Source organism: Nothobranchius furzeri, chromosome 10 (assembly GCF_043380555.1).
Source record: "Nothobranchius furzeri strain GRZ-AD chromosome 10, NfurGRZ-RIMD1, whole genome shotgun sequence".
Classification (NCBI taxonomy): domain Eukaryota; kingdom Metazoa; phylum Chordata; class Actinopteri; order Cyprinodontiformes; family Nothobranchiidae; genus Nothobranchius; species Nothobranchius furzeri.
The window spans coordinates 32,319,425-32,346,924 of record NC_091750.1 but is presented as its reverse complement, the minus strand read 5'-3'; the positions used below and the strand labels follow the sequence as shown (position 1 = coordinate 32,346,924).

The 27,500-nt window shown below is 40.9% G+C and overlaps 1 protein-coding gene across 22 annotated transcripts in view; it reads right to left on the bottom strand.

Moving 5' to 3' along the window:
- Nucleotides 1-27,500, bottom strand: part of LOC107373901 (rap1 GTPase-activating protein 1) — a 98,337-nt gene that overhangs the window by 49,392 nt on the left and 21,445 nt on the right. The window contains exons 1-24 of one of the 22 annotated variants that reach the window (XR_011521772.1): nucleotides 15,249-16,350; nucleotides 15,007-15,169; nucleotides 14,721-14,913; nucleotides 14,469-14,531; nucleotides 13,989-14,060; nucleotides 13,508-13,579; nucleotides 13,027-13,098; nucleotides 12,548-12,619; nucleotides 12,076-12,147; nucleotides 11,595-11,666; nucleotides 11,113-11,184; nucleotides 10,641-10,712; nucleotides 10,159-10,230; nucleotides 9,680-9,751; nucleotides 7,951-8,013; nucleotides 7,608-7,676; nucleotides 7,319-7,424; nucleotides 6,363-6,421; nucleotides 4,429-6,286; nucleotides 4,241-4,348; nucleotides 2,331-2,381; nucleotides 2,185-2,232; nucleotides 1,539-1,571; nucleotides 1-107 (exon numbers count right to left, since the gene is read on the bottom strand). The exon at nucleotides 1-107 is cut by the window's left edge and continues 71 nt beyond it. The exons of 10 other annotated variants lie outside the window; for them this stretch is intronic. Coding sequence is in view for 10 of the 12 variants with exons in the window: in XM_070555514.1 (XP_070411615.1) it covers nucleotides 1-107; nucleotides 1,539-1,571; nucleotides 2,343-2,381; nucleotides 4,241-4,348; nucleotides 4,429-6,286; nucleotides 6,363-6,421; nucleotides 7,319-7,424; nucleotides 7,608-7,676; nucleotides 7,951-8,013; nucleotides 9,680-9,751; nucleotides 10,159-10,230; nucleotides 10,641-10,712; nucleotides 11,113-11,184; nucleotides 11,595-11,666; nucleotides 12,076-12,147; nucleotides 12,548-12,619; nucleotides 13,027-13,098; nucleotides 13,508-13,579; nucleotides 13,989-14,060; nucleotides 14,469-14,531; nucleotides 14,721-14,913; nucleotides 15,007-15,169; nucleotides 15,249-15,366 (3,699 nt within the window). In the remaining 2 variants the exon portion in view is untranslated. 11 more of the 22 variants (XR_011521773.1, XM_070555516.1, XM_070555514.1 and 8 more) reach the window with 11 other exon arrangements.

Here is a 27,500-nt window from a genome sequence, read left to right as displayed (position 1 = left end):
GATGTGTTTGCTAAAGTACTTCATCACTGCAGCAACTTCTTTTGGAGACCAGGGACGCTTTTGAATCCTTCGAGGGCGCTTCTTTTGGGCTTCTTGATCAGGAAATGCTACAAAAAAAAAATAAAAATAAAAATTACTTTGGTAATTATATTCCCAAGAAAACATCCCTACAAAAAGCATACTGCTGTAACCTAGCTGCCAATCCAACTAGTGAGCAGCTGGTTTCTTTCTGATGTATTTGAATGCCTCCATAACCGCACTTCTGATCAACAGACTAATACATCACATTTCTCACAAATATGATAAACATAGGCCTACTGGACTTGTTTGGCAATATTTCTGGTGCAGATATTTGAATCAGCTCCTAAAACCCAAAGGACCACTCCTTACAGTGAATTTAAAATGACACATTTAAAAAAACACTTCAAAAATCTCAAATGTTTTCATTTATGAATCCTGTAACAAAATGCACAAAATGAGTTTAAATTGAATTCCACCTTAATGTCCTCATTTTCCTTTAATGTGTGAACTTCTTCCAATATGCTGTATTGAGCATTGATTTGCTGACTGAGCACTTTCACATTTCCCTGTTTGACAGAACATTCTTGTTATGGACGTTTAATTCCAACAATCTTTCCTGATTAAAGGTAAAACATAAAAAATAAACGTGACAGTGCCACTACCAGGTAGATTATTTATTCTAAACAAACACTGGATGATCAGATCAAATCTGCCTAGCCCAAAAGAAAACACTTAGCTTCCCAGTTGTCCTCTGTGTTAAAGGAGTTCAAGATTATAGCCAAGATGGGTTTTGTAAACTACAGAAACGAACCGGAGTGAAAGACAATATCTGAAAATGCAAGGAAGGATTTAAACAACTCTTAAACCCCATTCAGAACCCAGCCTCTTTGCAAAAAAACTTAATATCTTCACCAGGTAAAATGGCATAACACATCCAACAGTTTCAACTGCCTAGTTTCCACATCTTCACATCAAACTCTCACCAAATTGAGCAACTGATGACCTTTTTTCTGCTCCACACAAAGCCTCTGGTCCTGGTAGGCTCAAAAGAAAGACTCTGCAAGACTGTTCCCCCTCAACCAAGTGAACCTCAAACTATTTCAGGACTTTTCCTATAGTTTGGTAAAAGACAAAAATAACCTAACCCAATCTTTGGCTTAGGACCCTTACAAGTCAGTTAACATGTTTTAACATAAGTTGCTCATTAAAGCCATCATTCCCTTCCTGATCAGTATCCAGTATAATAATTTTGCACCCAAAAACCTTTCCATAAAATCAGGCAGGTAAAAACATGTGAAAAACTAATATCTGATTAAAGGTAAGCTGTGCTTTGCACCGTTAATTTCATAATACTGGCCCAGTTAAATGCATTTCCAAATGTCTGGTTTGCTAGGCCAGTTAATGCTGGGGCAGTTCTAAGTTGAGACATTTGGTTCATAAATACAATAATCTAATGTATGCATGTTTTTATTGTTCCAACATTAATTAGTCTGGTAGATATAGTATTGGAGTGGTACCTTGAGATGTTCCTTCTCCAGGAGAGTCAACATCTATAAACAGAATTCAGAAATGTTAAACCCAAAAAGTGTAGCACTGGTCTGATTCAGTGCAGTTTTAATAACGTGTTGAAAGGCAGTCATGCCATCTGAAGTGTCTGAAGGTTTCTTAGAGGTTAGTGTAGTCCCATGTTTTAAATTACATGAAAGATGCATTGTAAAACTACAAAATATTATTTTTTTCCTCCAACACAATGGCTGTTGATAAATAAGAAAAATCAATATTTAAGTTAGAAGCGTTAGTAACCCATGATACTTAAAATTAGGTATCCTTTTGTTCAAGACTAGAAAATATTAAAAAAAAAAAAAACATTAGAAATTTGCATTTTTTACAGTCCACCACCAGTATTTAATGTGTTTATAAATATTTCTGTAGTGGTGCACAGGGCAGTAAGTCTGTGGGGGAATCCAAAACAGGCAGGGCAACAACAGTGGCACACAGACGGTGCAGGGATGCAACAGAAGCGGATGTGTAATCAGCACTCCAACTCTGATATATGCAGGAGGCGGAGGAGAGAAGCTGAGCTGCAATAGGTGCTGGTGACTGGTGTGCGATGGCTGAGAGAAAGAAGCATGCGAGTAAATAAAGTGGTTATTCTGGGCTTACTGTGTGTGGTGCCATTATGTGGTCATGACCCTGGAGTAGCTGGTAATACTAAAATATAATTACCAGTTAAACTTCACAGCTCATAAATTTTTTAAAAATACACTTATGATAAATCAGTTAATGTGCAAACTGGTAAATGGTCTTACCCTTAGATGTACCTGAAATATCATCAACAGGCTCTCTGGCTCTCTTGCTTTCTGTGGAATAAATGGTGATGAAAGGTGTTAAATAGGCACGTAGCACCTTTTAAGAGAGAGATCACAAGGTGCCTAAACATGGTGCCACTAAAGCCAGCTTGAACAAGTGAGTTTTCAGCTGCTTTTTAAAGGAGACCACTGAGTCCACTGATCTCAGGCTCAGTACACGTGTAATCATTAGTGTGGCAGTTTAGTGCAATTTTAGGGCATACTTTAAATGTAATACTTCAGCCCAAAACCATAATTCCATCTCCATCTTCACGTTAAAATTCTGCTCCACATTTATGTAGAACCGGCTGTGGCTGATGGCCAAGCTGGAAAACGTGACATCAGCAATTTACTACGTGGCTGCACCGCACTGGTCTCCAGATTAGGCAGCCACACCTCCATCTGGCTCAGCCACTCACCTGCTGATTTGACACATTAGCGCTCTGAGCCACTTGCCTCCTTGGAAAAAAAAGCCCTCCTCTCCTTTTCATCTAATGATTGTGGTTAACAGGAAATCCTCCAGAATGCTGCAGAATCTGTGTCTGCTTTTCTCCTCAGCGGTAAGTCTTGTGAGTGTGTGTGTGCACGCATGCGCTTGTTAATGACTTGTTTTTAGACTGAGAAACTCCGACAGCACACGCGGGGGGTTGAGGGCAGGTGCAGTCTCACTGCCTCAATGCTGCCTTCTCGGTCTGCCAGCCGGACTTTCCTCTTTCAGAAGTGTTTTCCTAACAGGAAGTGTGGATGAAATACATCTTCACCCATGCACTGACCCTCACTTTAAATCACCATGTGGAAAGACGCATCTAATGGTTGTGGAAAATACATAAGGGCTGTTTGGGAAGGGTCAAAACATTGACATGCAAAAAACGACTAAAAATGGGTTAAGAACTGTCCATCGCATTATTATAAATTGGTCTGATGAGTCCAGAAGGACCCTGTTCCAGTGTGATGGTGCTTCAGGGTTAAGAAGAGGAGCAGATGAAATGATGCACCCATCATGCCTAGTGCTTACTGTACAGGCCTGTGGGGGCAGTGCCATTTCTGGGGTTGCTGCAGTTGGTCAGGTCTAGGTTCAGCAACAGGATGTGCTCAAAAAATGAGGTCAGCTGACTACCTTACTATACTCCCAGGTTATTCCAACTACCCTAACGGCACGGGCATATTCAAAGATGACAATGCCAGGATTCATCAGGCTCAAGTAGTGAAAGAGTGGTTCAGGGAGCATGAGACATCATTTTAACTCATAGATTGGCTACCAGAGTCCAGACCTTAACCCCACTGAGAATCTTTGGTGTGTGCTGGAGAAAGCTATTGGGCCATTCCCATCTGTACCGGGTCGGCCCGGGCCGGGTAGCCCCAGTCCGCCCCAGCCTGGCCCGGTTGATTCCACACATCCTTGTCTTAAGCCCATGTGGGCTGATTCTACCCACCAATCAGAGGCTTGCTCTAATGGAAGGTGTGAATTTGCTGTCAGCAGTGGGTGTGTTGGCCCTGGTCGGCCTGAAGCAGACCCCCTCGAGAAGAGGGCTGAGAATGAGCCTTGGTTGGCCCGGAAAAATACCAGGCCACCCAGATATGTAAACAACCTACGCTACCCGGCCCGACCCGGTACAGATGGGAATGGCCCATATGTGAAGCAGTCAGACTCTACCATCATCAATGCAAGATCTTGGTGAAAATTAATGCTACCCTGAATGGAGATAAATCTCGTGGCATTGCAGACGCTCATTTAAAAAAATATTTAGAGTCAATTGTTTAAAGTACTTGGTGATGAGCTTTCTTCAGCCGATTCATCATATAAATATGACATTATCAAGTACAAAAACACCAAGTCAGTTTGAAATAAACATGCTGATGGATATCCATACCATCTCTGGTGCCTGGAGGTTCACTGGGTTCTTCATTTGTGCTGCATTCTGTCAATTCCTCGGTCTCACTTTCTTCACCTCCATCAGAGTCTGTCAGGTCAAGCTCATCTGTCATTTTAATTAAAAGTAAATTTAACATTTGAAAACACAAGGAATGTGATTTTCACATGTAAAGACGTAAATAATACCTTCAATTTCTATCTCCTCCAGTGTTTTGCCTTGAAGATCAGAAAGTGCCCCTTTGTCCAATGCAATAAGTAATTTTGATATTTTTGCAAGTTGGGTTGTGGCCTCTGGCAGCCTATAATATTCTCTATGAACACGAATATCATGTCCCAGAAAGTCAGCAACTTGGTCCAGTTCATGGTTTTTGAGATTCAAAACCTGTGATAATGTTGCAACATGCTTGCGTAGTTGTGTTGATCGAAGCAGGTCAGGTCTTTGAGCACCACACTGATTTGAATAAAGCCTCAGACAGTCCTGTGCGCGAAACGGAGTGAGACAGTGGGGTCGAGCAAAGAGAAAAGGGTTTTTCTGTGGCACTCCACACTCTTGTCTTCTGCTGATGAGAATGTTGATGGCTTCCACCATGTCTGGCGACAATAGTACAGCAACCTTTCGCCCCCTCTTACCTTTAATTTCAACACGGCTGAAATGGGCACAGAGTTTTTGTTCAAATTGTGAAAGACCAAGTGCAACATCTTTATGTAAAGGAGATGTGTCCCTCATAGCAAAGGCAGACAGGTGCATTTTAGAAACCTCTCCCCCTCGTCTTCGGTTGAACAAAATTATTTTTGACAGTGTAGTTTTACAAAGTTCTCCATAGGCTTGTGGTGATGGATCGCATTTCAAGGTCTCTGATGCTGAATTTCCAACCTTTTCAAGATGTTGGTGAAGACGTTTAACATCCTCAGTGAACGGGAGAGTGGATGGTTTGTTGAAGTGCTTGTCATCTAAGGTGGTTAAAGCTGTGTGAGACACTAGTTCAGACCACTTAGTTGAGTACAGTTTTTTGAAAGCTTGGGTTGACTTTTTTAGCTCACAGTCTCCTGTCATCAAAGCTTTACAGTTTATAATGTCACAAATCTTGTGCAACGAATGCCCTAACTTCAGAGCAAGGCTTGGCGTTTGGAATGAATGCTTTTCTTCATCAAACCCTGAGACTTTCTTAACAGCTTGGACAAGTGTATGGAAATTTGAAGGCCTGACTGCTTCTTCAAGATTGTATACTGAATAATCTTTGCGCAGGATTAGAAGGAGTCTTCCAACTTCACGTATCTTCTGACGAATATATTCGTGCTTGGTGGGATCTTGGCCATGTTTATTAAAAAATGACTGTGCAAGCTGAAGTATGTTAAAATCACTTCGTACAGCAGTAGCCACTTCATCATCTCTCATCACAGATAAGAGCTTCCAAACACTTTGGGATATTTGTTGACACAAGGATGAGTCCACCATTGAGGCCAAAGTCAAGACCCTTCCACTCTCTTGTTCATCTTGCAGTGGTTTTGCTTTACATTTATGAGCATGTCGCCAGAAGTGCTTGCGAAGATAAAGCCCTTGGCAATAAGTGCAGTGCACATACTGGTTCAAGTCATATATCTTCTTTGGTTTGCGTTTGATTTTTAGCAGTCCACTGCCACTTTTGTAAACCTCAGAGTTGTGTTTACAGTTTCCCTTGTTCCTTAAACGATCCAACTTTAGTTTACGCATTTTCGAATTTATTGGTAGAGCCAAAACTTCAGCAACTTCTGCATGTGTCTTCTCATGAACTTGGAAGTGTCGAGCAAGTTTAGATTGTGGCTTGTCACAAACAAAGCAATAATTTTTCTTCTCAGTAGAAGATACACTAGACGACTGGATGTTCTCCGCATCCTCAGTTCTTGCAGTAGTCTTTAAAGACATTTCTTCTTCTTGAACTTCAAACTGTTCACGTTGTGGTAGCTTCTTATCTGAGAGTTTGTCTGAATCACTTGAAGAGCTTACAGAATCAGGGACATATTCTTCCTCTGACACTTCATCACTTGGGTCACTTTCTTCAGAAACCTTAAAATAAAAGGTTTAAATCCAACATTGTCCTTGAAAAGTAGAGAAACATTTAAAAAATAAATCAAATATTTACCAATGAAGAATCCCTCATGGTGTTGTTGAAACATTTCTCGTGCCAGATAGAGGAACATACTAAGAAATATAGAAAAAGGGGGAAGTATTATGAAAATTATTTTTAAATCCATCAATCATTTCCACACAATTAAAGGATACTCAACAGTGCAAAACTAAAATTTTTCTTGGCAAAACTCCTGCCAAATTGTTTAAAATAATTGTTGGCTTACATCTACATTCATTGTCAGGTCATATCTGACGTTTAAGACAAAAGACAAGTTATAACTAATTTTAAGGTAATCTATCTATATCTACATATACTGTATCTATATATATAAAATCCCAGGATATCTGTATCGTTACCTCTAAAACTTATGAATCACAGAAGCGCAAATCTACAGACAGAAAAATACAGATAGACAAGTGATGAAATCAGCATTTATATAAAGTTACGTTTAACTTAAAGGTTTTCTAATACAATACAAAGAAAATATTTTATTTAACTCAATAATTTATCGATAAACTAGTGTTGCACCAATCAGCTGTTAATCATTATCAACCAATGTCCATTAAAAAAATGATTGTCAAAATCTAATCAAAGCCTTTTAGTGTCCATAACAGCCTATCACTTGTCACTCATACTTTGAAGCCTGCATAGACCATGTCCAGCATCGCAAACATTTACCCTTACTTTTTGAATTTTTTCTCTCTCGAAAAAGTATGTAAAAAAAAATCTGTCTCAAGTCAATTTTATTGTTCCTTTTTTGCCACATAATGTAGCCAGTAGCACTCACAATAGCGACATAGAAACCACTGTGGCCATTTCATGTGATTGACATCCTTATCTGTATCTGTGACCTGAACCTTTTGAAATCAGCAGCTTAAAACCAGATCAAAGTATTCCCATTATCAACTAGAACAAAAACTGAAATTATTAATGGGGGATGGGGGGTGGGGGGTGCAAACTAAACAAACCTCTGCATTTCACACCATCCCATTTTCTTGCTGAATATGGTCCTAAGCAATGGACACATTTTTCCATGCTGGTCATTGAGGATGGGCACAGAACATGTTTGCAGCTCTATATATATAAAAGAAAAAAAAAGTAAAACTTTCAAACAAATTAGAACAATGTGAACAAAAACAAACATTAGAATAGAAACCCATTAATGTTAAAGGTAGTTTAGATTATTGGTTCCTCAACTTTTAAAATCAAAACAAATCCTACAAAATGCATTGATTACAAAAGAAGAGGTCTACCCACCTGGATGTCTTGTGTTGACAAGGGAGATGCTACTGTCACAGCTTCGGCTACGTCGGTGTGACTTAAAACCTTGTGGACATGAAACAATAAGCACATTAAGATATATTCAGAAATTTTCTAGTTACAAACTAAAACATGTACAAACAGTAATGTTAAGTCCTGCCACTGAGGCAATTGGTTAGCCTGAGAATGACAGCAAAGTTACTTCTGAAGTACAAAACTTCTAAATTTTTATCTGAAAGGATCACACATTACAGGACTGTCTACATCCTCAACATCTAGCATCCAATCCAAAATTGTAAGAAATATGTAGAAAGATTACAAAAGATAGAGATCTACCCACCTGGATGTCTTGTTTTGACGCCAGTGGTTCATCGGCTTTCGCGGCATCGGTGAGACTTGTAACCTTGAGGACATGAAACAAAGAGAACATTAAAATCCATTCACACATGGATCAGCCATCACAGAGACTAGGACTTAACCCCACTGGGAAACTATTGGATGTGCTGGAGAAGACTGCGCAGCAGTCAGACTACCATCATCAATGCAAGATCTTGGAGAAACAATGCAAGACTGGATGAAAATAAATCTTGTGACATTGCAGAAGCTTATCAAAACAATGCCACAGCAAATGTGAGCTTTAATCAAATTTGGTAGCGACTTTTGGTTTTGGCCAGGCAGTGTATGTTAGAACATTAAGAGGCATGAACAATAAATATTTTAAGCCATTTATTTTCTAAATTTACTATTGCAGCTTTAAAACCCAACAAGACATTTTGAAATCTGGGGATTGTAAAGTTTAGATGTGTGAATACATCCATCAGTATTTTGCCAGTTCAAAAACACACAGTCCCCTTAATGGTCTTCTCTGATAGGATTAAACATTACAGGGACAGTGTCGACTGCCCCAACATATAAATCCAAATAAAAAATTGTAAGAAACATGTAGAAAGATTAATAGGGCTGCAGCTATTGAATATTTTTGTAATCGAGTACTCTATCGAATCTTTTATCGATTAATCGAGTACTCTAATAAATTACTCTACTGCGTTTTTAAACCATTATATCAAATAGCATTTTATAAAATATGAAATATATCTTGAAATGAGAAAGCACTTGCCAGTTATTCTTCAAGTTTTATTCAAAATTTGTTTTCAAAACTTCAGCACTTCAACTTTACTTCACAGTAAACAAATGTGACTGGCTGCGGCCCAAACAGCACCAGAACCTCTCACGGCGCATGCGCAAACATGGCTCGCCAGCTATTTCCCTATTAACACACGTCTGTTTTAATTTCTACACTTTTCTTGTCTCACACTAACAAGGATTGTCGAAAGCATGTTTGCCGTGGTTATGTCAAATTATACTGACCACAAAACATTTATTTACTTTCTTTCGTTTTCCTCATAAATACCTGTGTCCTCCTGCAGCAATCCTGAGGGACAACAGACATCAATAACACAGTAAAAAGTCTAACGTGTTGTAAAAACTGCTATTTTTAGCTAATTTTAAGTCCGACGTGTTGCTACCAGACGTACGGTGTGAGCTGAAACTGAGTACTACAAATGAAAAAGTCCCACAGTGTCTGCAGAATATATAGAAAAACAGGCCAAAATGCATTATCTTGTAGAGGCTCCGAGTCCACTTGCAGAAGTGACATTTAAAGGTGCTGCAGCATGAAGGATGTGGTGTTGTGGTAGGCTAAATCCATTTTACAGTATTTACACTGGACTACGTTTTCCGCCTTACGACGTGAAAAATGGTCCCACACCTTTGACATTTTGTGTCTTTTTCGCACTCCACCGGGGTCCACATTGTCCACCATGGCATAAAAGAATGTTAAGTTGCGTTCGCTACTCGCGTGTGCATTCAGTGCAGTGTGTATGTGAGTCACTTATTTCGGTCCGGGTTAAACATGGCCACGGGTGATTGCAAAGTCATTAATTAATTAAACATGAATTAAATGAAGCTTCGAGGCAGATAACTTGACTCGAGGATTTTTTGTACTTGAATTATTCGAGGTACTCGAGGAATCATTTCAGCCCTAATTACAAAGGCAGAAAACTACTTACCTGGGTGTCTTGTTTTGATGACAGAGTTGCCAGAGGTTCATCTGCATTTGTTGCATCGTAGAGACTTGTAACCTTGTGCAAATGAAACAAAAAGTGCATTAAAATCTATTCGGAACTTATCTGGTTACAAACTAACACCGGCACATACAGTTATATGTGAGTGCTGCCACTGACACAAAAGGTTAGCCTGAAAACAGTAAAGTAACTTCATAGGTACCAAACTAGTTCACACCAAGAGACCTTTTACACACAGTCCTCATTAATACCCAACAAGACATTTTGAATTGTGAGGACCGTGTAAAAACTGGATGCGAGAACACATGCTCTCCCCATTTTGTTAGTTATACACACAGTCCTCAGAATGTTGTCATCTGAAAGGATCACACATTACAGGGACTGTCTACATCCCCAACATCCAACATCCAATCCAAAATTGTAAGAAACATGTAGAAAGATTACAAAGGCAGAAAACTACTTACCTGGGTGTCTTGTTTTGAGGACAGAGTTGCCAGAGGTTCATCTGCATTTGCTGCATCGTAGAGACTTGTAACCTTGTGCAAATGAAACAAAAAGTGCATTAAAATCTATTTGGAACTTATCTGGTTACAAACTAACACCGGCACATACAGTTATATGTGAGTGCTGCCACTGACACAAAAGGTTAGCCTGAAAACAGTAAAGTAACTTCATAGGTACCAAACTAGTTCGCACCAAGAGACCTCTTTACACAAAGTCCTCATTAATACCCAACAAGACATTTTGAATTGTGAGGACTGTGTAAAAACTGGATGCGAGAACAGATGCTCTCCCCATTTTGTTGGTTATACACACAGTCCTCAGAATGTTGTCATCTGAAAGGATCACACATTACAGGGACTGTGTCGACTGCCCCAACGTATAAATCCAAATAAAAATTTTTAAGAAACATGTAGAAAGATTACAAAGGCAGAAAACTACTTACCTGGGTGTCTTGTTTTGATGACAGAGTTGCCAGAGGTTCATCTGCATTTGCTGCATCGTAGAGACTTGTAACCTTGTGCAAATGAAACAAAAAGTGCATTAAAATCTATTCGGAACTTATCTGGTTACAAACTAACACCGGCACATACAGTTATATGTGAGTGCTGCCACTGACACAAAAGGTTAGCCTGAAAACAGTAAAGTAACTTCATAGGTACCAAACTAGTTCACACCAAGAGACCTTTTACACACAGTCCTCATTAATACCCAACAAGACATTTTGAATTGTGAGGACTGTGTAAAAACTGGATGCGAGAACACATGCTCTCCCCATTTTGTTAGTTATACACACAGTCCTCAGAATGTTGTCACCTGAAAGGATCACACATTACAGGGACTGTCTACATCCCCAACATCCGATCCAAAATTGTAAGAAACATGTAGAAAGATTACAAAGGCAGAAAACTACTTACCTGGGTGTCTTGTTTTGATGACAGAGTTGCCAGAGGTTCATCTGCATTTGCTGCATCGTAGAGACTTGTAACCTTGTGCAAATGAAACAAAAAGTGCATTAAAATCTATTCGGAACTTATCTGGTTACAAACTAACACCGGCACATACAGTTATATGTGAGTGCTGCCACTGACACAAAAGGTTAGCCTGAAAACAGTAAAGTAACTTCATAGGTACCAAACTAGTTCACACCAAGAGACCTCTTTACACACAGTCCTCATTAATACCCAACAAGACATTTTGAATTGTGAGGACTGTGTAAAAACTGGATGCGAGAACACATGCTCTCCCCATTTTGTTAGTTATACACACAGTCCTCAGAATGTTGTCATCTGAAAGGATCACACATTACAGGGACTGTGTCGACTGCCCCAACGTATAAATCCAAATAAAAATTTTTAAGAAACATGTAGAAAGATTACAAAGGCAGAAAACTACTTACCTGGGTGTCTTGTTTTGATGACAGAGTTGCCAGAGGTTCATCTGCATTTGCTGCATCGTAGAGACTTGTAACCTTGTGCAAATGAAACAAAAAGTGCATTAAAATCTATTCGGAACTTATCTGGTTACAAACTAACACAGGCACATACAGTTATATGTGAGTGCTGCCACTGACACAAAAGGTTAGCCTGAAAACAGTAAAGAAACTTCATAGGTACCAAACTAGTTCACACCAAGAGACCTTTTACACACAGTCCTCATTAATACCCAACAAGACATTTTGAATTGTGAGGACCGTGTAAAAACTGGATGCGAGAACACATGCTTTCCCCATTTTGTTAGTTAAACACACAGTCCTCAGAATGTTGTCATCTGAAAGGATCACACATTACAGGGACTGTGTCGACTGCCCCAACGTATAAATCCAAATAAAAATTTTTAAGAAACATGTAGAAAGATTACAAAGGCAGAAAACTACTTACCTGGGTGTCTTGTTTTGATGACAGAGTTGCCAGAGGTTCATCTGCATTTGCTGCATCGTAGAGACTTGTAACCTTGTGCAAATGAAACAAAAAGTGCATTAAAATCTATTCGGAACTTATCTGGTTACAAACTAACACCGGCACATACAGTTATATGTGAGTGCTGCCACTGACACAAAAGGTTAGCCTGAAAACAGTAAAGTAACTTCATAGGTACCAAACTAGTTCACACCAAGAGACCTTTTACACACAGTCCTCATTAATACCCAACAAGACATTTTGAATTGTGAGGACTGTGTAAAAACTGGATGCGAGAACACATGCTCTCCCCATTTTGTTAGTTATACACACAGTCCTCAGAATGTTGTCATCTGAAAGGATCACACATTACAGGGACTGTCTACATCCCCAACATCCGATCCAAAATTGTAAGAAACATGTAGAAAGATTACAAAGGCAGAAAACTACTTACCTGGGTGTCTTGTTTTGAGGACAGAGTTGCCAGAGGTTCATCTGCATTTGCTGCATCGTAGAGACTTGTAACCTTGTGCAAATGAAACAAAAAGTGCATTAAAATCTATTCGGAACTTATCTGGTTACAAACTAACACCGGCACATACAGTTATATGTGAGTGCTGCCACTGACACAAAAGGTTAGCCTGAAAACAGTAAAGTAACTTCATAGATACCAAACTAGTTCACACCAAGCGACCTTTTACACACAGTCCTCATTAATACCCAACAAGACATTTTGAATTGTGAGGACCGTGTAAAAACTGGATGCGAGAACACATGCTCTCCCCATTTTGTTAGTTATACACACAGTCCTCAGAATGTTGTCATCTGAAAGGATCACACATTACAGGGATTGTCTACATCCCCAACATCCAACATCCGATCCAAAATTGTAAGAAACATGTAGAAAGATTACAAAGGCAGAAAACTACTTACCTGGGTGTCTTGTTTTGATGACAGAGTTGCCAGAGGTTCATCTGCATTTGCTGCATCGTAGAGACTTGTAACCTTGTGCAAATGAAACAAAAAGTGCATTAAAATCTATTCGGAACTTATCTGGTTACAAACTAACACCGGCACATACAGTTATATGTGAGTGCTGCCACTGACACAAAAGGTTAGCCTGAAAACAGTAAAGAAACTTCATAGGTACCAAACTAGTTCACACCAAGAGACCTTTTACACACAGTCCTCATTAATACCCAACAAGACATTTTGAATTGTGAGGACTGTGTAAAAACTGGATGCGAGAACACATGCTCTCCCCATTTTGTTAGTTATACACACAGTCCTCAGAATGTTCTCATCTGAAAAGATCACACATTACAGGGACTGTGTCGACTGCCCCAACGTATAAATCCAAATAAAAATTTTTAAGAAACATGTAGAAAGATTACAAAGGCAGAAAACTACTTACCTGGGTGTCTTGTTTTGATGACAGAGTTGCCAGAGGTTCATCTGCATTTGCTGCATCGTAGAGACTTGTAACCTTGTGCAAATGAAACAAAAAGTGCATTAAAATCTATTCGGAACTTATCTGGTTACAAACTAACACAGGCACATACAGTTATATGTGAGTGCTGCCACTGACACAAAAGGTTAGCCTGAAAACAGTAAAGTAACTTCATAGGTACCAAACTAGTTCACACCAAGAGACCTTTTACACACAGTCCTCATTAATACCCAACAAGACATTTTGAATTGTGAGGACCGTGTAAAAACTGGATGCGAGAACACATGCTTTCCCCATTTTGTTAGTTATACACACAGTCCTCAGAATGTTGTCATCTGAAAGGATCACACATTACAGGGACTGTGTCGACTGCCCCAACGTATAAATCCAAATAAAAAATTTTAAGAAACACGTAGAAAGATTACAAAGGCAGAAAACTACTTACCTGGGTGTCTTGTTTTGAGGACAGAGTTGCCAGAGGTTCATCTGCATTTGCTGCATCGTAGAGACTTGTAACCTTGTGCAAATGAAACAAAAAGTGCATTAAAATCTATTCGGAACTTATCTGGTTACAAACTAACACCGGCACATACAGTTATATGTGAGTGCTGCCACTGACACAAAAGGTTAGCCTGAAAACAGTAAAGTAACTTCATAGGTACCAAACTAGTTCACACCAAGAGACCTTTTACACACAGTCCTCATTAATACCCAACAAGACATTTTGAATTGTGAGGACTGTGTAAAAACTGGATGCGAGAACACATGCTCTCCCCATTTTGTTAGTTATACACACAGTCCTCAGAATGTTGTCATCTGAAAGGATCACACATTACAGGGACTGTGTCGACTGCCAACATCCAACATCCGATCCAAAATTGTAAGAAACATGTACAAAGATTACAATAGGCAGAGATCTAACCACCTGGATGTCTTGTTTTGATGCCAGTGGTTCATCGGCTTTCGCTGCATCGGTGAGACTTGTAACCTTGAGGACATTAAACAAAGATAACATTAAAATACAGGATAATTGTCACAGCAAAATTCTCTTAGCGGAGCAAACTTACATATTAATAAAGTACTATAAAAAATATACTCAAAAAAAATGACTTCTTTCTCTACCTATTATTTCAAAGTTGTACAATATTCATGGTAAAAGTCCTAATTCGACATGCACCTTTAATCTCCAGGGCCAGTCAGAATTTCCGTAATCATAGGTTATCTCCTCCCCTGGTTTAATGTCCTTTATGGCAAATAAGCAGAGATGCGGTTGTCCATTTACAGTTATCGTCTTCATTTTGCTGTTTGGGCTCACATGATCATCATTAACTAGTCTTCCTAATGAATCATCCTCCCTTGAGGCATCAACACTGAAATCACAAAACAAGTGACAGGACAAAAAGAAAAAAAATTATATAACTATTTAAAAAAAGTTTTACTTTTGAATGCTTTAATTTACATACCACATAAGTTTTCCATTATGACGAAACTCAAACATGAAGACCTTCATTGCATCATGATAAATCCTTAACCTGTCTTCATATTCCAGTTTGTTTATGACTTCGCCTCGATATTCTACAAGAAATGATCCTTTCTCAAAGTGGCATGTACTGAACACTCCTCGCCCTGAGAAACACCACATTATTTCATTATCAACCCAAAATGATAATCAAATGTAGACCAAACATCTAGCTTGATGACTGACCTTTGAAAGAGTTGATGAATTTCACATCAAATCCATCCTTGTCCTTACCCAAAGCCAAAAACTGCACTGCCTCATCTTTTGGCTTCATTTTCACTCTTTTTGGTCGCTTTGCCATCATGCATCTAAAAAGACAAAAAATTGTGGGTTTTCACAGGAAATCTAAAACTTATACAGGTACTTGATTAATAATCTTCACCAATTTAAGCTAGGTGTGCCCAACTCTAATCCTTGAGGGCCACTATCCTGCATCTTTAACTTGTTTCTCTGCCCAAACACATCTGATTCAATGACTGAATCACCTGTGCAGCAGGTAATCAAGATCAGCAAAAGCCTGCTAATCACATGCAGATCAAAATCAGGTGTTAAAGAATAACCTCAGAAAATCTGCGGGACGGTGGCTGTCCAGGACTAAAATTAATCACTAATTTAAGCATCCTACCAACTTTTCTAATAAATTAAAGATCATTTTATTAATCATTGCATGTTTCCATACACAAAATAAATGACTTAGGTCCTTGTAGTTAATTGATAAAACAACATCCATGATTATTAACTGTTTAAATCATTAAATCTTATACTATTGTCAGTGTCAGTCAGGGCAGCATGAGACACGCATCTGACCCTCTTCACACACCACCTCCAATATCTCAGGCTGAAACAGACAGGCTCAAGTCAGCCCCTGGGACAGCCAAGGGAGGCAGTTTCGCCTGCAGTTCCAGTGTGTCAAGTGCACCGATAGGAACAATTAGCGTGACTGTCCTCCTCTCTCACTGACTACGGTGAGTTAGGGGACGTGACGAGACAGGCCCGGCAAATATTGACTCTTCAAAGAAACCATTTATCAACCTCACCTGTTGACTTCATAAGCTGAACATGTCGCATGCCACACACTTTTGAACGTTTAATTAGCTCATTTTAACTGAGAAAATAAGTTCGACAACCAAGCTGTTTAGCTCATTACCTTGTTAACTGTAAGCTACAGCACAGCTGTTCACAAAGCTAGCTTCAACACAACAACTATACTGAATTAGCAAGTTACAGCTTTAGACAAACAGACCAAAAAACTTAACAAACATTTCTTAATAACAGATAGCGACGAGAGGGTTTTACCTGCATGCATCACTCGCTTGCTAAAAGTCCCCCAGTCCTAATTTGGAAGCTTTCGGAGAAGATGAAGAGAAGCAACGTTCATTGGCTGGAATGAGTCATGTGGAAAGGATCAAAGGTCAACCTGCCGATCTTTTTCCTAGAAAAGCTGATTTTCTTTTATTGATAATTAAAAGGATTTGACATAAGAATTTGTTGAGAATTGGTGCAAAATTAAGTAGTGTACCCCCCCTTCCCCCCAAAAAATAAATAAAAATGGAGAGGATATATGTTAAAAAAAAACTTTTCACCCACAGGGGTGGTCTCATCCTTCCAAGCTCAGGCCCTATACCAGAGGCCTGGCAGCTTGAGGGTTCTGTGCAGTATTTAGCTGTTCTTAGAAGTGCACTTTTCTGGACTGAGATGTCAGATGTTTTTTTTCTGGAATCTGCTTCAGCCACCCCTGCGACCCTGCATAGATAAGCAGGTTCAAATAAAGGATGGATCTGCTTTAGCCACTCCTCCACTTTGGGAGGTAACTTCTCCAAGTGTCCTGATGACCACGGGCACCACCAACATATATGGAGTATATATATATATATATGCTCAACAAATGAAGGGAACACAAAAGATAAGACATCCTACATCTGAATGAATGAAATTTTCTTATTAAATAATTCTTCCTTTTTATAGTTAAATGTGCTCACAACAAAATCACAAAAAATTATCAATAGAAATCAAATTTATCAACCCGTGGAGGTCTGGATTTGGAGTCACACTTACAATTAAAATGGAGAAACACTACAGGCTGATCTAACTTTGATGTAATGTCCTTAAAATAAATCAGAATGAGACTCAGTACTCTATGTGGCCTCCACGTAAATATATGATCTCCCTACAATGCCTTGGCAAACTCCTGATCAGGTGGTGGATGGTCTGATGAGGGATCTCCTCCTAGACCTAGATTAAGCACCTGCCAACTCCTGGACAGTCTTTGGTGCAACGTAGCAGTGGTGGATGGTGCATTGATGGATGGCCTCCTTCACGTCTTCTGGTGTACTGGTCTGTCTTCTGGTAGTGCCCCCATGCTCTGGACACTACACTGACAGACACAGCAAACCTTCTTGCCACAGTTCACACTGATCTGCCATCCTGGTTGAGCTGCACGACCTAGGTGACTTGTGTCATGTTACCACTGGAGTTAATGCGTACAATTTTAAACCTGTAGAAGAAATCAAAGTACCTGGAAGAAACCCACACATGCATGGGGAGAACACGTAATTCCACGCAAAAAGGTCGCAGCTGAGTTTGAAACCTGCAACCTTCTTGCTGCAAGGCAACACTGCTACAATAACTGCACCACCATGCAGCCATATGTAAAAATTAGACAAGAAGAAATCATTCCAGAACTCTGTCTACCTTTACTTTTTATTAAGTTCCATGAGTAAAAAAAATTCCACAGGGAAGGTGCAGATCTTTTTAATGATATACTTCCCATGATAACAAGTCAGGCAGAGGGGTTTTATAGGTTGATAAAGGCTGAGGATCTGGACATACGGGAGGGTGTAGATATTTTTAGGAGCTGAGAAAGATAAATAGGGGCAAGTTTGTATGTGAGAAGTAGTAATTTGTAAATGATCCGAAACTTTATCAGCAGCCAATGAAGCTGCTGGATAACATTGGTAATGTGATTAGAGATGGCTGTTCTAGTAATGATACGAGCTGCAGAGCTTTGAACCAGTTAAAGTTTGTGCAAGGACTTCTGTGGCAAACCAAACAGGAGGGAATTAAAGTAGTAGCGAGAAGTGACAAGACTATTTAATAAGATGGCAGTCGCGTGATTAGAGAGTGACGGATGCAGTTGATTAATATTTCAAAGGAGACATTAGACTGAAGGGGTAACTGCATTGATATTTGAATGGTAGGAAAGGAAACGGTCTAAAATAACACCAAGGTATTTTATGTGGTCCAAATAGGCAACTACAGCGTTCGCAATAGCCATTGAGAATGTTCCAGCCTTCCCCAATGCAGATCTTGTACCCATGAGAAGAACTTGAGTTTAATTGGAGTTCAGCTTAAGGAAGTTTAAAGAAAACCAAGACCTAATGTCGGATATGCAGTCAATGAGTGACAGAGGTGGAAGAAACAAGGACCGAGTGGTGGAAACATATAATTGAGAGTCAACAGGATAACAATGAAAGTTTATGTTAAATTTTGTAAAGATGTACCCTAGAGGGATCAAGTAGCTTATATTACCAGCTCAGTGGCCTTGTGGTAGAGTGTCTCCCCTGGGACTGGGAGAACGGTGTTCAAATCCCGGTCGGGTCATACCAAAGACTTTAAAATTGAAATGATTAATGATTTCCAAGATAGATGGGAGTTCAAACATAGAACTGAGTTTAAAATCTCAAGAAGGTTATCGATGGAGAAGGAAACCTGGTCAGGTGGGGAGAGAAATTGTAGCATATCCGCAAAATCATTCATACAGAAAAGAAAATTGTCCATATTGAGGTTTTTAAGATTCCAAAAGATGATGGAGCAAACAGGCTATGAGGGTGAGAGACAACTTGAATGTAAGAAGAAAATTATTTGAAGAAGAAAATTTGTCAGCGGTAGTCAGTAGGAGTGAGTCCACTTTGATATGTGTTGGAAAATCCACTTATTACTGAAAACCAAAATTATCCAAGAATGAAACAAAGGTACTGGTAGTCAGAATTTACTGTAATCCAGGCATATATCAAAATCTACTAGCATAATGATATTCTGAGATAAGGAAGTCAAATGTCCAAGAAAAGCTAAAAAATGATTCAGAAAATCTTTGGTTTAGGACAATAAACAGATGCAAAAATTGTAGGAATTAAACCAGATATTTGACAGACAATTGATTCCAACGAACCATATTGAGAAACAGTCTGTGGGACAACTTTCATGGTAGAGTATCGTGAGACCTCCTCCGCAGCCTGAGCTATGAGGTTTAGCCTTGTAAACAAACCTTGGTGGCACTGCTTCATTAAGCTGCGTGAAGTCCTGCGGTTGTTTGCCATGTCTCATTCAGAGACATAATGTCAAGCTTATGATCTGTGACAAGATCCTGAAAGAAATTACTCTTACCCAATTAACCGGTGTGCTAGCCACCTTAGCTAAGCTGGCTAACATGCTTGAGTTGCCAATTCTCTCAGGTTGTCGCAGTGGTGGGTCAAGAAGGGGACCAATAGGAGGGTACTGATGCTCGGAAATCCTGTTAAAAGCCTAGCCGGGATCCTTGATGATCGCAGCAGATCCACCATTGAGTAATAATGTAAGCCAGTAGTGGGTTGGATCATCAAGGTCAGAAAACATAAGGCAAGTGTATCGTAAAAAATCATCAGACACATTGTATCAAAACGGTCTATACAAAGTATACAAAGTAATTCAGGTGGAGTTGACACACAGTTAAATCTGCTTTTGGTCAACAACTCAAACAACTGCTATTGTCATTTCGATGAGCCTTCAAACAGCTCTGACACCTCCTATAGTCCCAACAATAGAGACACTATGGTCCTTCATCCCCCCACTCCAGAGCCATCACCATCACTGTGGACTTTATCCACAGCACCCTTCTCCTAATTCCACATTCATGAGGACCCCACATCACACACCTCCACCATGAGGCGGATGTTAGGAAGCAATTCAAGACTCTAAATGCACAGAAAGCTCCTGACTCTGATTGTGTATCTCCTGTCACTCTAAAGTACTGTGCAGATGAGCTGGCCCCAGTGTTTACGGGCAATTTCAACTCCTCACTGGAGGAATCTCATGTGCCTGCCTGCTTCTAGAAGTCCACAATAATCTCCATCCCAGAGAAGCCAAGGATCACTTGATTCAATCACTACAGACCTTTGGCCCTGACATCTGTGGTCATGAAGCCATTTGAGTTCCTGGTTCTCCCCCACCTCAAGACCCTCACAGCCCCCCTCCTGGACTCTCTTTATTTTGTGTACAGAGCGAACAGGTCTGTAGATTATACCATTAACCTGGGACTACACTAGGGTTGGGGCAGATCCAATCCAGTATCGGAATCGGGCTCCGATATGGTCTTAAATCACGGATCGGAAAATTCCGACCCAACCTGCACAAATTTCCGATCCAGAATTATGTCTTGTGAAATGTCTATATAAGACATCCCGGGCTGGGAGGCACAGTCTATGCCCCGAAGGCACAGAGAGATGACAAAATTCTAGAGGAACATGATGAACCTGCACAAGGTACCTAGGCAGCAGTTATCCAGATGCAAATGTACTTGAAAGAACCAACAATGGGTGAGCTAGACAGCCCTTTCCAGTGCTGGGCAGACAACCATGCCCGCTTTCCTCTCCTTGCTGCTGTTGCATTAAAGTTCCTGAGTGCTCCTTCAATGAGTGTTGAAAGTGAAAGACTGTTTAGTACAGCATCCAGTATTGTGGATGAAGAAAGGAATCATCTGACAGCAGAAAGAGCAGAAATGCTTATATTCATCAAAAATAACCTGTCATTGATTAAGTGAGATTAGATGAACAACGTGTAAGTACCTCACGCATTTACTTTTTGTTTTGTTTTCAAGAATAGCTCCAGACTCTTGACAGACTGTTTACTTTATCCAGGTCATCTTCAATGCAAAATCTCCAATGCTTGAATCGTACTTTTCAGATGCACACTGTTGCTGTGTGTTTACAGTGCACTTATTGTACTTTTCTTTAATTCAAAATATTTAACATTTGAAATTTTTATTTTTTTACTGCTACATGAGCAAGGACTTACTGAATTTGTTTCAGATGCACATTTTTGATAGTGTGATTTTATACTTGAAAACTACTTTTTGATGCTACAAAAGACAGTGAACTTAATTTGTGGGGATTAGATGAAGCAGCCCTCTATTTTATTTGGAGTAGTTTTATGGAAGTTTACCCATTTCATTTCATGTTTGACACTTTAAAAATGTGTTACTGCCTAGTGTGATTATTTGGATCTGGGCTGTTTAGTTCAAATGAAAGGGGTTGTTTCTTTGATTGTGCATATTGCACTTGTATCCAGTAACCCTGCCTTGAAAATGAATACATTTCAATTTGAAACATTACAGTTGCTTTTTTTTTTAAATAGACATTTTGTTGTTTTCTGACCTCACTTATCTCAACTTATCTTTTGGGACATGGTGCTGGGCTCTTACTTGTAGAGCTTTCTCACAATTACATATTATTCTTGTAGAAAATAGTTTATTATAGCCTTATAAAATCAACCATAATAATAATCATAATGACATTAAAACAAATATTCCTCTAGTATCGAAATAATATCGGCATCGGTAGGAATCAAAACTCAGGTATCGGAATCGGATCGGAAGTGAAAAAAATGTGGATAGATGCATCCCTAAACTACACTTCATCATGCAGCATCTGGACTCCCTGGGTACCTACGCCAGGATCCTGTTTGTGGACTTCAGCTCTGCCGTCAATAAAATTTTCCTAGACCACCTTCAAGACAAATTGTCCCAGATGAACATGTCTGGCCCCACCTGAAGGTGGGTCACTGACTTCCTGACAGAAAGGAAGCAGCAAGTTAGGTTGGAGGCAAATGTCTCGGACCTGCGGACCATCAGTACCGGTTCCCCTCAGGGTTGTTTTCTCCCCCACTCTACTCTTCTCCCTATAGACCAATGGCTGCACTTCTAACCTCCAGTATGTCAAGCTAACCAAGTGCAGATTACACCACCATCATCTGAATCATCTCGGATGGGGATGAGTCTGCCAACAGAATGGAGGTCAAATGGCTAGTGTCCTGGTACAGCCACAATAACCTGGTGCTAAATGCCTAGAAGACAGTGGATGTTATTGTGGAATTTAGTAAGTACACTCCCTCTATCTGGGTCTGTGATACTTGAGCAGGTTGGACAGACCGCTGCGGATCTGCTGATCTGAGCGCAGCTCAACAAAAGTGAGAGAAATTGGATAAACCTCTAACCTTATAGTAACATTTTGGACAAAATTGCAGCAGAGTATCATTTTACCAGCAGTTATTCAATCCTGAAGTTAAATGTAACTTCTATGAGCAACAAAGCATGAAAAATGAACCCGGAAAGCAGAAAGAAATGTTATTTGTGTTTTAACAAGACGGGGTTTCTTTTGCAAGCGCTCAATTTTTCTGCATTGGCGCTTCAGGCTGCGAATGCTGTCATTAAACCAGGGAGTAGGGTTCCCTGACCGAACAGATGTTGTCCAGAATGGAGAGGCAGTGCTCATTAAACTGAGAAGTTACTTCACAGATACTTTGTTCATAAAGGATCAGGCATTAAAGCAGCTATTTCTGGTAACTCTATTGACCCTGTTCCAGTTCCTCCATCACCACCCACCCTGAGCTCCCTCAATACTGTTTCATACTCTGAGCTGAGTAAGCTTGTTGTGAGGCAGAAGCCATCTGGCTCTCCACTTGACGTTCTGCCACCTCGTCTCTGGAAGGCTGCCTTTCCGTGTCTTGGCCCATCACTTGGTCAGATTATCAATGGGAGCCTCAGCACAGGTGTTGTCCCAGCTGCTTTGAAAGCAGCAGTTATTCGACCGACCCTGAAGAAACCTGGTGCTGATGTCTCTGTGATCGCAAATTACAGGCCTATCTACCCTGCCTTTTACATCAAAACTGCTTGAGAAAGTCGTTTATCAGCAGCTGGTCTCACATTTAGCTGACTCTGATCTGTTCGAGGTTTTTCAATCAGGGTTCAGGTCTGGCCATAGCACAGAGTCAGCTCTACTGAGGGTCCTAAATGACATCTATCTATCACTAGATCAGGGTACATCTGTGGTGCTTCTGTTGTTAGACCTGACAGCAGCCTTCGACACAGTTGACCACGCGATTCTACTCGATCGCTTGGAACGATGGGTTGGGATCAAGGGGTCTGCTCTGGACTGGTTTAGATCGTATCTCCACAACAGGACATTCTGCGTTAAACTGGGTGATTTTTTCATCTTGGGAGGGGCTCTGCTGGGGGGTCCCGCAGGGATCGATCCTTGGTCCTCTTTTGTTTGCCTTTTATCTGCTACCTCTGGGGTCAATCTTTCGTAAACATGGCCTATCATTCCATCTCTATGCTGACGATTTTCAGATTTACTCTCCATTGTGTCAGGAGAAAGGTCACTCTATCCAGTCCTTTTTGTCCTGTCTTAACGAGGTGAAGTCTTGGCTAATGGCCAACGTTCTAAATCTGAATGACAGAAAGACAGAGCTCATTGTTTTTCACCCCAACAGCAGGAATGTGGATCGTTATGTTGATCTTGGCCCTCTTTCTCCCTACTCAAAACCAGTTGTTACAAGTTTGGGGGTGAAACTTGATGCTGGACTTAAATTTGATGCTCACATCAATTCTGTGATCCGGTCCAGTTTCTTTCACCTGAGACGCCTTGCAAAAATCAAGCATATGCTGTCGAGAGCCCACCTGGAGCAGGTACTGCATGCCTTTGTAATTTCTGGGCTTGACTACTGCAACTCTCTCTATGCAGGGTTGTGTCAATCATCACTGCGTCGCCTACAGGTTGTGCAGAACAGCGCAGCCAGGTTCCTGGCTGGGACAAAGAAACGGGACCACATCAGTCCGGTTTTGGCCTCCCTGCACTGGCTTCCGGTTTGCTATCGCTCACAATTCAAAATCCTCGTCTTTGTTTATCATTTCTTCCAGGGTGGTGGTCCCCCCATCTAGCCACACTCCTGAACAGACACTCCCCATCACGCGCTCTGAGCTCCTCTGACCAAGGCCTGCTCGCTGTCCCTCGTTCTAGGTGTCGTACTCGCGGGGACCGGGCTTTCCCAGTCCTAGCACCGTCACTCTGGAACCAGTTGCCACCCTCAGTTAGGCTGTCCCCATCTCTGCCAGCCTTTAAGACCTTCAACTGAACCATGTTCAGCGCTTTGGGCTTCCTGACAGGGTTGCGGAAGGCGCTTTATAAATAAAGCTTTGATTGATTGATTGATTGATTGGTTGATTGGTTGATTGGTTGATTGGTTAAGGAATCTGGGTCGTTATCAGAAGAACACGGTGGATCAAAAGCAGCAGAAAATTTGCTAGCTGTGCTCTCATTAAGAAAACAAGAACTAACCATACAGTGAGCAAGAGGTGGGGACGCAGAAACTGACAAGTTAAAGAAAATGCAATGTTGATCAGAAATATAAACGTCCTCATGGCAAACACTGTCAGCATTTAAACTCCGGGTAAAAACAAGGTATAGAGTGTGTCCCCTGGTGTGTGTGAGGTCAGAAACATGCTGGGTAAAACTGAAGGAGTCCATAAGGCTGGAGAAATCCATGACAAAGTGGTCTGAGGGATCATCAACTTGGATGTTAAAGTCACCAACAATCACCAGTCTGGACAGCTTCACAGTGGAGGATAGAAAGTCACTAAACTCCTGAAGGAAAGAACTGTTTGGACCAGGTGGACAATAAACCACAGCACAGTAAAACGGGTCCTTACGCCCAGCTTTAATCAGCTGCTGTTTAAAGGAAGCAAAGTGACCAGAGGTTGTAGAGCTACATTGAAGATGGTCTCTGAAAACAACAACTAGGCCTCCACCATGACCAGAACCTCAGGGCTGGGTAAGAAAAGAATAACCACTTAGGTAGAGTTCAATCAGACCAAAATAATCAGATGTTTGCTGCCAAACTTCAGTCAGAAACAGAAAATTTAGGTTTTTAGAGAGAATTAGATCATTAAGCAGGAATGACTTATTAACAGAGCGGGTATTTAATAGAGCGATGCTGAGTGAGGTGGAGGAATCAGAAACTACAAAAGTAGCTGGAGTTAGTGGATGTAGATTAAAAGGGTTAGATCTACGGTGTTTATAAAAAGTACTCATGGAGGGAACAGGAGGAGAAACCACTGTAGAATGAGGATAAACAGACCTTAAAAAACTTGGGCGGAGAAACCGCGATGCAACGCGGCCTGGTGGAAATGCGGAAGTGGTGCTCAGGTCGCCAAACAAAGGACTAGAAGCTAGAAGATCGTGCTGATGTTTACTAGTCAAACCATGCTTTAAGACAAGTCTTATTCTCACCTGGATTCCTGCTCGTTTACCTCTTTTCCTCATACGTTTTCCCGGGAACGGATAAGCATCGCTGGAGGCGTCTTGGCAGGAATCATCATTTGGCTCCGGGCCAGCTCGCCGCTCACGTAAACAAACAGGGAGGTAAATCTTCGGTGCATCTTGGGCGATTGGGAACAAACAGATGGACGAAAGAGTCTGGCGATCATAGGAGAAGGTAGCAGGGACACTACGGAAGTGGATCGCAGACAGGAGCAAGGTGGAAAAGAGGAGGTTAGTGGAGAAAAGTTTGAAAAAGTGGCAGGTGATCGCGGCTAAGCCAAGCACAGGCACCATCTTGTTACTGACCTAGGGCATGACACTGTTTCTGTGATGTGAGTTTCGTCTCCTGCAAATAGTGTGGTTTGGCCCTCACAGCTCATGCCACTGTGGCCTATTGTCACGACCAGTGGCCCGGTTTACCACCACGTAAACACCACTCCAACCTCATCTCAAGATCTCTGAGTCCACCAATCAGTTCCAGGGGGAACATTATCAATTATTATCAATTCATCATGTCTGTTGAACAGTCATCCACCGGGCAGAACATGTTCCCTCTAAGCCGGAAGGGAAAAAGAAGGAACACACACATATAAAAAAAATCACTTAAAACATGTGGCTATCCTAATTGGGCGTTTATAAAGTCAGCAAAGATTCACAGAAAAGAAGACCAGACACCAGCGAGGGAGGATAAGAAAGACAGACGCAACAACCTTGTCATCCCCTATGTAGCCGGTGTATCAGAGAAACTCAGGAGGGTTTTCTCCAAACACAACATACCAGTGTACGTCAGACCCAGCAACACACTCAGACAGAAACTGGTTCACCCGAAAGACAAAACTCCTAAACACAAACTGAACAATGTGGTGTATGCTGTACAGTGCAGCAAGGAATGCCCAGACCTCTACATCGGAGAAACCAAACAGCCACTTCACAAGCGCATGGCACAACATAGAAGAGCCACCTCCACGGGACAGGACTCAGCAGTTCATTTGCATCTAAAGGACAAAGGTCACTCTTTTGAGGATGTCAACGTTCACATTTTGGACAGAGAGGACAGATGGTTTGAAACAGGGGTAAAGGAAGCCATTTATGTCCACTGTGAGCAACCATCTTTGAACAGAGGCGGTGGTTTACAACACCAACTGTCTGCCATCTATAATCCAGTTTTGAGATCCCTTTCCAGATGCCTCAACGCCCACGCATATCCTGGGCCATCTGATCTCAGGAATTCACATGATAGGGTGGGGCCAGGCTTCACAATGAGCTCACCTGAAACTCTGGCTAAATAGGACCCACACCCACCCTCTCACCTTGGCTCATGTGTTTTTGTAGAAGATCATCAGGGGGTCTTTTGTTCCCTTTTCGGGGTGAAACTCCCACTGGGTTTGAATCTGGGACTCTCCACCATTTGACCTTAGAACTGACAAAGCCTCTCGGATGAGAGGTGAAACGTCTTCAAGCAACAGAAGTCCAGATGCTTTTCTTTCAAAGCTCCTTAGTCATCCACAAAGCACATAAAATTAGGTGATAATCTGAAATTGCATCAGGGAAATTAAAAGAGGCACTGTTTATAATAATAATAATAATAATAATAATAATAATAATGATAATGATAATAATTCAAGACTCACCCATATGTTTTGTGCTGTAGTTCCTCCCACAATTTATGCTAATGGGTTTCAAAGCATTCAGTTCATTCAGGAAAAAGCCGGCTATGTCACGATCTGCCCCTGCCTTCCTGACTGTGTTCCTCTCCTGCCCTGATTACTTGTTTATTGGTTTCACCTGCCCTTGTTAACATGCCCAGGTGTTCCTGATTTTCCCCAGTGTATTTATACCTCCCGTCTCGTATGTCCTGTGTCAGATCATTGTTGTCGTTTGTTGTCACCTTTGTGTTTGTTCCTGCTGTTCCCTTTCAGTAATTAAATTCGTTTTTACGTTATCTGTGCCTGCTCTTCTGCCTCCGGAACCCACCACCACACATGGTCCACCATCTCCACCCGCAAAATGTGACAGGCTAGGATTTTTGTTCTTGATATCTTTGAAGTTAGGGTCCACAGACACTTAACATTTTTCTTCTTGCAGCTTC